At 41.9% G+C, this 12348-nt stretch overlaps 1 protein-coding gene across 3 annotated transcripts in view; it reads left to right on the top strand.

Moving 5' to 3' along the window:
• ELP2 (elongator acetyltransferase complex subunit 2) overlaps nt 1-9063 on the top strand; it is a 46948-nt gene extending 37885 nt beyond the window's left edge. For 2 of the 3 annotated variants that reach the window (XM_019013956.4, XM_055368101.2), the window contains 4 exons: nt 100-221; nt 3056-3189; nt 4037-4150; nt 7476-9063. In XM_019013956.4, the coding sequence (XP_018869501.1) occupies nt 100-221; nt 3056-3189; nt 4037-4150; nt 7476-7632 (527 nt within the window). In that variant the 3' untranslated portion in view covers nt 7633-9063. The remainder of the gene's footprint in view (nt 1-99; nt 222-3055; nt 3190-4036; nt 4151-7475) is intronic. The other variant, XR_002003475.4, reaches the window with a different exon arrangement.
• The last annotated feature ends 3285 nt before the right edge of the window (nt 9064-12348 follow it).

Here is a 12348-nt window from a genome sequence, read left to right on the forward strand (position 1 = left end):
TTAAGTCATATGGTGTATATGGCACTTAAACATCACTTCCTAACAGGTAAAAACCCAGCTTTCTCTGCTTTGTGAATAGTGTATACGTATTTCTTTCAGAGCCAGTTTTTAGTCTTTTTGCCTTCACCAACAAAATTACTTCTGTGCACAGTAGAATTATTTGGTCTTGTGATTGGAGTCCTGACAGCAAGTATTTCTTCACTGGGAGTCGAGACAAAAAGGTAATTATTTAAAAACTTAATATTTTTTCAAATGTAAAAATAATATTTTTATAGGTATGTTTGAATAAAAAATGCATAATCCTGCCTTTCTGTTACAGCTTTTAAAAATCAGCTATGTATTCCTTTCTGTTTTTCATATATGTACATATAAAAAAAGACTTTTCTTGTTAAATTCTATAAGTAAATTTCTCTGAAATGTCAAAAATATGAGGAGAAGACCTTTCAGACGTATGACCTTCATCAAATGGTCCCAGTGGAAGAAGAGTAATAAATGAAATTAATCAAGACCAAGAAACCAGGAGGGCAGCGGGAGGTAGGGGAATAAGGGAAAAACTATTTTCTAGTTTTCTTACTTTTATGAATTTAACATTTTTCTGTAATAAATGATTGTTACCTTTTCATTTGGTGCTAGAAGTGGGTGGAGTATGACTGACCCAAGCTTTAAAAAAAGTCAAAACAAAGTAGCTAGGAATTTTTTTTTTTTTTTTTTTTTGAGAGAGGGTCTCGGGTGCAGTGGTACAGTCACGGCTCACTGCAGCCTGGACCTCCTGGGCCCAAGCAATTTTCCCACCTCAGCCTTGGCCTCCCAAGTAGGTGGGACTACAGGTGCTCACCACCATACCCAGCCAGTGTTTTTATTGTGTAGAGATGGGGTCTTGCCATGTTGCCAGGCTGGTCCCAAACTCCTGGGCGCAAGCAGTCCTCCCACTTTGGCCTCCCAAAGTGTTGGAATTACAGGCATGAGCCACCACACCCAGCCTCAGAGTATGTTCTCCAACATGACCTTCACTTTTGTTTTCTGGGAAATGTCCACGTCACCTCTGGTCTTTCCTTTGTTTTCATACTCTTTAAAATATCCTTTTGTTCCTACAGACTAGAGGTGGTGAAGCAGTTTAGTGTTGGCCATTCCTCTCCCTGCCTTCTTTAGTCACAGACAAGGTACAGATCACTGAAGTGGAGTGCTAGCACAGGCAGGATGTCACTCAGGCTAAACACTTACATGTCAACCTCTATGGCAGACTTTACATCTCAGACCCTCCCTTCTGTTCATTTGCCTGTTCTTTCTTTCTTGGCATTGGTGTGCCTGTGCTGTGCTCGATGCTGAGGAAGAAGGACTGCTTTTGTCCCCCACAGTCATACTGTATTAATCTGTTTTCATGCTGCTATGAGGAACTGCCTGAGACTGGGTAATTTAAAGGAAAGAGGTTTAATTGACTCACAGTTCCTCAGGGCTGGGGAGGCCTCAGGAAATTCAGTCATGGCAGAAGGTGAAGCAAACACATCCTTCTTCACGTGGTGGCAGGAGAAAGAAGTGCTGAGCAAAAGGGGGAAGCCTCTTATAAAGCCATCAGATCTCGTGAGAACTCACTCACTATCATGAGAAGAGCATGGAGGTAACCGCCCCCATGATCCTATTATCTCCTACTGTGTCCCTCCCACAACATACAGGGATTATGGGAACTACAATTCAAGATGAGATTTGGGTGGGGACACAGCCAAACCATATCACATGCCTATAGAACATGGTCCAGCTGCTACTCTCAGGGATAGGTCAGGGATCCAGCAGGCAAAGCAGCATTCGCTGGACATTCTCTGAAATGTACTTCTGCTTGCTTGGACAAAGCCTTCTGCTCAGTATCTTGCTTTGGTTCTGCATTTTGCTACTGTTGTCCACTTCACTTCTCTCTCCATTTTTTTTTTTTTTTTTTTTTGAGATGGAGTTTCGCTCTTGTTGCCTAGGCTGGAGTGCAGTGGCGTGATCTTGGCTCACTGCAACACCCGCCTCCCAGGTTCAGGCGATTCTCCTACCTCAGCCTCCTGAGTAGCTGGGATTACAGGCACCCACCACCATGCCCGGCTAATTTTTTGTATTTTTAGTAGAAACGGGGTTTCACCATGTGGGCCAGGCTGGTTTTGAACTCCCGGCCTCAAGCAGTCCACCCATCTCGACTTCCCAAACTGCTAGGGTTATAGGTGTGAGCCACCACGCCCAGCCCGCTCTCCATTTCTTTGTGACCATTCACACATCCTTGAGGCATGAGCTTCCAGGGAAGCCTCATTTCATGAGGGGTATCATCTAGGTCAGGTTTTCCTCATAGCTGAGTAGATTCCCTGAGCAATGGACAGTGTAGAGGAAGAGCTAGAAAGCTGATAAGTTCTTTTTTTTTTTTTTTTGAGACGGAGTTTCACTCTTGTTGCCCAGGCTGGAGTGCGGTGGCACGATCTCGGCTCACTGCAATCTCTGCCTGCTAGGTTCAAGCGATTCTCCTGCCTTAGCCTCCCTAGCAGCTGGGATTACAGGCACCCGCCACCACGCCCAGCTTATTTTTTATATTTTTAGTAGAGACGGGGTTTCACTATGTTGGCCAGGCTGGTCTTGAACTCCTGACCTCAGGTGATCCACCCACCTCGGCCTCCCAGAATGCTGGGATTACAGGCATGAGCCACCGCTCCCAGCCCGAAAGCTGATTAGTTCTTAAGCATTTTGTGGTAGCTTCTTGGGGAAGTGCATGAGCCTACTGATGGGACTCCACTGGATCAGAACCAATTTGTGAGTATAGAAGGCATGTTAGACACCTCTCTGTGGTCTCTGGGCAGGAACGCTTTGTCTTTGGACCAAGGTGAGCTCTCGGAGACGCATGTCTGCTGTACTGTGCCTTCTTTCTGATGCTTGAAATGTTCTCAAGTCCTGGCACACCATACACGAATGTAATGATGCATTTTTTAAAACACCAGAGCAAATACTTTGTTTTATCTTTGCCGATGGAACTGTAGTACATGGCTAGAAACGTTGCAAAGAGAAGGCTTTACAGTGTGTGATCTGTCTGTATTAGGTGGTTGTCTGGGGTGAGTGCGACTCCACTGATGACTGTATTGAGCACAACATTGGCCCCTGCTCCTCAGTCCTGGACGTGGGTGGGGCTGTGACAGCTGTCAGCGTCTGCCCAGTGCTCCACCCTTCTCAACGGTCAGTCTCTGTGTGGGGCTTAGTTTTAAGAGGACCACTTGGTTTCTTAATATGTAGCCCTCATGTCATTTCATTTGTGAATTCTAGCCTCTGAGTTACTGTCTTTTTTTTTCTTTTTTCTTTTTGTTTTGAGATGGAGTCTCACTCTGTCGCCCAGGCTGGAATGCAGTGGCGTGATCTCTGCTCACTGCAAACTCTGCCTTCTGAGTTTAAGCGATTCTCCTGCCTCAGCCTCCCAAGTAGGTGGGATTACAGGCATGCGCCGTCACGCCTGGCTCCTTTTTTTATATTTTTAATAGAGATGGGGTTTCACCATGTTGGTCAGGCAGGTCTTAATCTCCTGACCTCAAGTGATCCATCTGCCTCGGCCTCCCAAAGTGCTGGGATTACAGGCGTATGCCACCATGCCTGGCCTGAGTTACTGTCTTTTGCAAAATGCTTATGTTTCTCATAATAATTTTTAAATTGATAGAACCTAATGATTCAGAATGTAAAATACAGGTTAGGAATGGGGCTCAAAGATTCTTACTTCACCAAATCTAGGACTATAATACTTTCTCTGTAACAAGCATCTTCAGTGGAACAAGGGTCCCTGCAGCCAGCTGGGGAAACACTGGCTCGTGGGCCTTGCCAGCAGAGGACACAGATAAATCTGTGTGCAGCCCCTGTAAAGAGGAGGCTCCTTGAGGACACAGCAGAGCAGTGCAGCATGTCCTGGGCTGATGCCTGCAGAGTCTTTTGCAAGGCAGGGACAGTTGGGACACTGTGAAGAACTACTTTAGAGCAATGACGGAGATAACAATTTCATGCTAAGTTAATCACTGTTGTCCCCCTCCCTTAAAAACAGATATGTGGTTGCAGTAGGATTGGAGTGTGGAAAGATTTGCTTATATACCTGGAAAAAGACTGATCAAGTTCCAGAAATAAATGACTGGACCCACTGTGTAGAAACAAGTCAAAGGTATTTCTTTCCTATTTTTGTTTCCATCAGATTAACTAGAAATTGTGGGGTCTTTCATGGCAAATTTTATGCCACATTTTCATGGAGAGGGACATATATCTGTATTCGTCGTGTCTACCACTTTGTTTTGTGGTAATCTGAAATTGATACATGTGGTAATCTGAAATTGATATATTGCACTTGATTTTTAAAAGTTTGCTTGACCAAATTGCTTGCATGCATAATATTATTTTAATAAACAACCGTTTGAGATGAGAGTGATCTCCATAATGGTGTGTTGTAGAATTTGACTACAGTAGATTCTTAATTTGATTCAAAATGTTTGTGATTTTTAAAAATATTCTGGATTGCACTTTGGTAGTCGTATCCTTACGATTGAGCCCTTTATCTCAAAAGATCCTATAGTGGAGCTTTCAGGCATAGCAAGGCTCATGCCCTGGGCCTCATGCATTTGCCACCTGAGCTGGCATAGAGCACCTGCTGTTTACAACCTCCTCCCCATCCCACCCACCTAGACAGTAGGGATCACTTTTAATCTACCCTTTTACAGGTTTTATTCTTTTTGTGTGTGTGTGAGACAGGGTCTCACTCTGTCACCTAGGCTAGAGTGCAGTGGCAAGATCCCAGCTCGCTGCAACCTCCGCCTCCCAGGCTCAATCAGTCTTCCTACCTCAGCCTCCCAAATAGCTGGGACTACAGACACGCACCACCATGCCAGGCTAATTTTTTTTGTATTTTTAGTAGAGACGGGGTTTCATTGTGTTGGCCAGGCTGGTCTCCATATCCTGGGCTCAAGCAATCCTCCTGTCTTGGCTTCCCAAAGTGCTAGAGTTACAGGCATGGGCCACTGTGCCTGGCCCACATTTTATTCTTTAAAAATGCCTAAATGTGGCTGGGTGTGTTGGCTCATGGTCTCTACCAGTGAGACCCCTGGTCTCTACCAAAAATAAAAGAAATTAGCCAGGTGTGATGGTGCATGACTGTGGGTCCCAGCTACTTGGGAGGGTGAAGTGGGAGGATCACTTGAGCCCAGGAGGTTGAGGCTGCAGCAAGCCATAATCACACCATTGCACTCCAGCCTGGGTGAGTGAGAGCCTGTCCCCCCCAAAAAAGTATAAACGTTCAGAAAGCTACTAATATCATTCTGTGTTATATTTTCTTAGGCTTTTTCAACCTTCGTATATCTGTACTGTTGAAAATACAATTTCAAATAGCAATTTCAAATGACAATATGATGAGGGTGAGTGCTTAATGGAGAGAGATTTGTGAGCAATGTCTTAAGATATTTCATCCAGCAGATCTTGTCTCCATGTCAGCCAAGCATGTTAGTGCTCATTATAATTATATTTATTAAAATGAGATATTGCCATGCCCCCATGGATTCTCTCCTGCCTCTCTGGGCTGGGTTTAGCAGTTGAACTAGTTTGTGCTGTTGGCTTGCTGAAGAGGGAAGAAGTCTGTTGAAATTCCATGCTTCAGGCATTTGAAATTTTCTCTCTTCCTGGGCACCCTTTCCTTCCACTTTGCCTGCCCACAGTGCTCCCTTCACCTCTAACCTGGTGTGAAGACGTCTTCAATGGCCCCCATGTGGGACACTGGTGGGAAGCCCCTTAGAAAGTGCAGGAAGGGAACATGTATAGAATTTGAATTTTTTGTCTGAAGGGGTTGTTTTTTTCTTTGGTCATTATGGTGACTTAGGATTTGCAAGATGGAACTAATGCATGACTTAACATATATTATTTGGATTGCTAATATTTCAGTTACCAAGTTCCAAGTACCTTTCAAATGAAAGCTTTTGCTAGTAATAAGATTTACAAAGGTAATATAAGCAAACACTACCCCTTAGGTTGGTTTGCCAAACTCCCTATCTTCTTAAATATGACATGTTAATATTCTGGATTTAAAGGACATTACCAAAAAAAGAAACCCACTATCTCAAAGCTTACATAGCCAAACAAGTATGTTCCTCAAAGTAGCTCCCTTGGAAAGAATTATACCACATATGTTTATTTCCGTGATTTCACTACTTCAGATCATTCTTTTAATGAAATGAGATAACTCTAATCCATAATAATTGAGATTCCAGTGATGTTGCTATCACTTAAAATGTTCTTGGAACTTCTCTGTAGGAATTGTGTTCAGAACTAGCTTACTAGTGATGCAAGAAAACAAATTATAATGCCTTTTATAATATTACTTATTTCAATCATTTCCTCTTTTTAAAGCTTGCCATTCATATCTATTAAGCTTGCCATTTATATTTATTATAAAGCTTACTTCCGGGTGCTTTCAACAGTCAGATTCATCCTCAAAGGAATATGAGCTATCACTGAGAGTACTCAAATCATAGTCTGCATAATATGGAAGCATTTTCTCTAGAATAATTTCAGAAAACAGTTGAGGCACAGCAGTCAGAGTGACTATTTGTAAGGGCACGCAGTCATCTTGTTGCATAGGTTCAGGAGGACTGATTTTTAAAATGGGTTTCGTGACTTCATTCTTCCCTTTTAATCATGAGAATGCATCTGGTGACAGGGACTGTCAGCAAATGAAAGTGTAATGTGTGTGCTCTGGTATTGTTTTCAGTGTTTATTGCCCTAAAACCTACTTAGGTTTTTCACTTTATTCCTTTTTGGTTTGGGAAGCTAATTTGCAGGTTAAATTTATAGAAGATGTTGTATTTTCATAGAGATTTGTTCCTAACATACGTTGGTAACATTCTGGGTCTGCCTTTTTAAAGGGCTGGGGAGGTAGGGGGTAGAGAGCATTAATATGATGGTCTTGTCCAAGGTCACGCAGTTAGAGGTCACACTGGAGACCAAGACTCTTTCATTGTGCAGTACATTAAATCTGTCATTGTCTTTCTTTACCCAGTAGTAAAAATGCAATTCCATCCACCTCACAGGGATGTCAAAATAATAAAATAATCTAGAATATATTGTAAAGTTAAAATTGTTATAAATTTAGTAATGTTATCTAAAAGACTAACTTGAACATCCATTTCATGAAATTCCATTGATCATTAAAACAACATTCATTTAAAAAATTTTTATTTTTTGTTTTTTTTTTAAACAACATTTGACAGAGATTCATTGTCTGTGTCTTGCTCATTTTGGTGATGTTATTGCCAGTGAGTAAGATTAAAATTTAGTCTTGCAGTTTTAAGTAAATATAGTAAAATATTTTCCAGGTTAAAATAAAATGGCTAAAATGTTAATGATGCGATTTTAAAACCTGTACATTTCAATTTTCAGGTTTTAACTTCCATTCATGTTTACACCATTAATTGGAAAAACATTTCATGATTTCTCTATCTTTGTTTTAGCCAAAGTCATACACTGGCTATCAGAAAATTATGCTGGAAGAATTGCAGTGGAAAAACTGAACAGAAAGAAGCAGAAGGTGCTGAGTGGTTACACTTTGCAAGCTGTGGTGAAGATCACACTGTGAAGATACACAGAGTCAATAAATGTGCACTGTAATGGACTGAATAACTACATGCTTGCAGTCACTGGTATCTTAAAATATTATCATGTAAACAGGTCATCTTTACCTTCATAACTGAACTGAGTTTCTGGGTTGTTGTTTTTTTTTTTTGAGATGGAGTCTTGCTTTGTCACAACCTCCACCTCCCAGGTTCAAGCGATTCTCTTTCTTCAGCCTCCTGAGTAGCTGGGACTAGAGGCACACCACCATGCCCAGCTAATTTTTGTATTTTTAGTAGAGACTGGGTTTCACCGTTGGCCAGGCTGGTCTCAAACTCCTCGTCTCAGGTGATCTGCTTGCCTCAGCCTCCCAAAGTGCTGGGATTACAGGCGTGAGCCACTGCGCCCAGCCTGAGTTTCATTTTTTAAGTCACATAGCAGTAGTCCTTATTTCAGTGCTAGACCCTTTGAAATGCGATGAAAGCTATGGACCCTTCGCTTTGTTATATAACATATGCACACACCCCCAGAACTTTGCACATATGTTCAGAGATTCCTAGACCTGCAGACCTGCCTCTGTGTGTCCCAATTTAAGAACCTCTGTTCTTTCTTCATGACTGGATTTGCCCAATGTTGTGTTATTTTGGGACTTCATTTGTCCCTCTTTGGGACATTTCCTTATTTATTGCCCTCTTCAGAAAGTAGATGTAGAAAATAAAGAGAGGAAACCTAGATTACTTAATTTTTATTTTAACATTTTCTATAGATAGCATACCACGCCAAGTGTGCTCTGTCTTGATCCCCTTCTTTCTAGCATCTGCCAGACATTGTAGAGTTTCGCAAGCAGTTGTAGGTTTGAGCTGCAGCCAGTCATTTCTTTTATTCTTTAAAAGTACATAGATTCGTCTTTTTAGGGCTTTACTGAAAGTAAAATATCCTGACATTTAAACTGACAGATGTAGGAGGTAAAAAATAGAGTTCTGAAACATTTGAATTTATGTGACAGCTGAAGTCACGAGATGAGGGATGTATGTCCCCCAGGGAGGATGCAGAAAGAAGAAAAGGGTACTGGAAACAGCATGTCAGTGGTGCCAGCTGAGGGCTGGAGGCAGCCAGGAGAGTTGGGAGCCTGGGTGCTGGGTGGAGAGAGGTTAACAGGGAAGACATGGGAAGTACTGTGAAGGCTGGTGTGAGCAGGGGACTACTCCAGCCCTGTTGGAACATAGAGCCATTTGGCAGATTGACAATGCAGTGACAGCTGTATATAATAAATGTGTTGAAAGGAGGAAGGTGAGGATTTTCTTGGTGGGAGTTTATGCTGTTACTTAACATATTTTGCTTCCAAAGGGGTTAAGATGTTTTACCTAAATGGAGGTTTCTAGGTCAGTGCTATACAGTATTTCTAATCTGTGTTTTATAGTGTGAGCTACATATGTAATTTTAAAATTTTCAAGTAGTCACATAATAAAGGAAACAGGTGAAATTTAATGACATATTTCCTTTAATACGGTATATCCAAAATATTATTATGTCAACCTATAATCAGTATAAAAACCTGTTACTGAAATATTTTATAGGGCCCATCTCAGTTCAGACTAGCCACATTTAAGTGCTTCATAGCCACATGTGGCTCATGGCCATCCATATTTGGACAATGTACTTTAGACTATTGCATCTGTATACTCTTGTGCCCTCAGCTGGGGGATGGGGTGTGTGTGCGTGTATACCAAGGCAGTGAGCATCTGAGCTTTGAACCTCAAAGACCAAAATGCCCTGCCCATTTTCCTGCTTATCAGCTGAGGAATCTTTACCCACATTGACACATGGGCTTGTTCTGACCCAAGTGCATGCAGGCTTCCAGAGCAGATTCAGAGGCCTAACTTAGTCCTTTAGCTTTCCTCCCAGCACAGAACTCCCAAGGTTATCTGAAAGTAGGCCTTGCCTAGAGAGACTGAGTTTTCAAGTTGTCAGTTTTCCCAAATTGTCCTCAAGCATCTTCCTCCGGAATCACCTTACTGTTTAGTAAACATTCAGAGGACTTGCTACACATCTGGGCAGTCTGCATTGTAATTCATATGTGTTTACACATTTGTGTCTTCATCTGCTAAAGCACCTTTGAACCATATTGTAATTCATAATATCTGAAGCAGTTATTATGAATTGTAGTAATTCATAATATTGAAGCAATTCATAATATCTGAAGCAATCCCCAGATACGGGTTAGGCATGGCCCTGCTCTGAGCAGGATGGCAAAAGTGGCAGTCCGTGACGCAGCCCTTGTTACCCCAGGTTGTTACTAAATGGTGGTGGTGGTTTTATCTTAATTAAAATGACATCACCAACAATGGGCCCTTTCATGTCTGCCAGGAAAAGTTTTCTGTAGTGACGCACGTGTTGTGTGTGTATGTGTGCGTTTGAGGCTATATTACTCATTGCTACAGCAGTTCAAAATGACTTGGAAAAAAACAATGAACGCTGGTCATTGATATGTATACTGACATGTTTAAGGGAAGTTACTGTGGTCTGTTAACTTATGAAATACATAAAAAATACGATGGGTGGAGTGACGGACACATGGACAGATATGAAGCAAGCACTGTAAAATATTAGTGGTAGTTTTGTATGCCCATACTCACGGCACCATTATTCACAGTATCTAAGAGATGGAAGCAATACGTGTCCATCAGTGGGTGAATGATCAACAAAATGTGGTATATTCATACAGTGGAATATTATTCAGCCTCTAAAAGGAAGATATGCTGACACGTGCTGCAACATGGATGAACCTTGAGGACATGATGCTAAGTGAAGTAAGCCAGTCACTGGAAGACAAATACTCTATGCTTCCATTTATATGAAGTATCTAGAGCAGTCAAATGCATAGAAACAAGTAGAATGGTAGTTGCCAAGGACTGGGGGAGGAGGAAATGAGGAGTTGTTTAATGGGTACAGTGTTTCAGTTTTGCAAGATAAAAAGTCCTGGGGATTGGTTGCACAGTTAAGTTATGTGAATGCTGTATGCCGACTCAACTGTACATTCTAAAATGGTTAAGATGGTAAATCTTATCTTTATTTTACCACAGTTTTTTTTTAAAGCATGGTAAACACCATTTCCCAGGATGTAAATCGGTACTAAAAAAAAGAAAGTGCTCCAAAGTAAGATATATTTGGGAAACACAGGGATAACTAAGGTTAGATAGGTGTTCTTTATTGCAGGAATTCTAAGAGCATTTAACAAATTAATTTACACTGGGAATTTTCAGTGTGGAGGGTCTGGCTCATAGCATTTCACAAACATTATACTTCAGAGTCCCAAAGCCTTTAAATAAAATGTTAATGGTAGAAACTCCTTAAGGGGTGTTCACTGTACAATTCTTTCAACTTTTCTGCATGCTGGGAGTTTTTTTGGTGACAATGTGTTGGGGAAAATGGCCTTGGAATATTTCATTCAAATTGGAGCCAAGCTAACACAAAGCTGTTGCTGCTAGTGGTAACAGCCCTGATGTCCATGTAACAAGCTGCCCTCCCCAACTCCCTCCCTCCTGTTTCTCCCTCCTCGGCACCCACTTCTAGGATTAACAGGCAGGGAGACGGGAGAGCCCAGCTCCGGGTACAGTTGGGCCACAGCAGAAGGAGGGCCAGGGTAGAGGTTTGGGCCTTGGCTCTGATGCTTGAACATAAACACACCTAGTCAGAAGTACATCAGTACAAAGTGGGCCCTACAAAATTATAGGGTCAGAAAACAGGTAAGTGGTTACCAGGGGCTGGGAATGGGGAGAGGAGTGACTACAGAGGGACCTAGATTCTTCAACAAATACATTACAAGAGGAAAAGGGAAGGGAAGCCTGGAGATTGAAAGATACTTGAGACGTGTGAATCCAGTGCAATGTATGAACCTTGTTTGCCTCTTGATCTGAACTAGCCACTCAATCTTGTAAAAATGTGCTTAAGGGACAAAGCAAATTTGAACTCTGGCTGGATATTTGATGATATTAAGGAAACAACATTTAAACATATGACAGTGGGGCTATGGTTATGATTGGTTTTGTTTTTTTTTTCTCTAGAGACGGTTTTGCAGTGTTGCCTAAGCTGGTCTTGAACTCCTGGGCTCAAGCAGTTCTCCCACCTCAGCCTTGGTTTAAGAAAAAAAAAAAAAAAGTTCTCTTGAATCATAATTTCAGTATTTATGGATGAAATCAATTTATGTCTTGGGTTGTTTCATAATGATTGTGTGTGTGTCAAGGACTAGATGGGTTTTAGATGTGTGGATTATTAATGAAGCTGGGCAGTGTTGGGGTGGTCATACTATTCTAATTTTTTAATATACTTAAAATTTCCTTATAAGAATTGTTTAAAAAGAATGAGCATATCCATAAGTTAAATACAAAAATTGTTACATTGTGAGGAGTTCTTCCCCTTCTAGCATGTAGTGGATGGTCCAGTATTAAGGCTCTGCCACGCTTAAACAAGAGACTGGCACTCCAAGGACAATGAGGCTGAGGCCAGAAGAGAGACAGCGTGTTGGATGGCTGCATGTGGTTGGTGGATAGAGGACTCTGAGCCCCACTCTGGTGGACTCAGAGATCTGGGACCCGGGCCGGGCGTGGTGGCTCGTGCCTGTAATCCCAGCAATTTGGGAGGCTGAGGCGGGTGGATCACTTGAGGTCAGGAGTTCGAGACCAGCCTGGCCAACATGGTGAAACCCCATCTCTACTAAAAATACAAAAAACAAACAAACAAACAAAAACATTAGTCGGGCATGGTGGTGGGCGC

Source organism: Gorilla gorilla, chromosome 17 (assembly GCF_029281585.2).
Source record: "Gorilla gorilla gorilla isolate KB3781 chromosome 17, NHGRI_mGorGor1-v2.1_pri, whole genome shotgun sequence".
In the NCBI taxonomy this organism is placed as follows: Eukaryota; Metazoa; Chordata; class Mammalia; order Primates; family Hominidae; genus Gorilla; species Gorilla gorilla.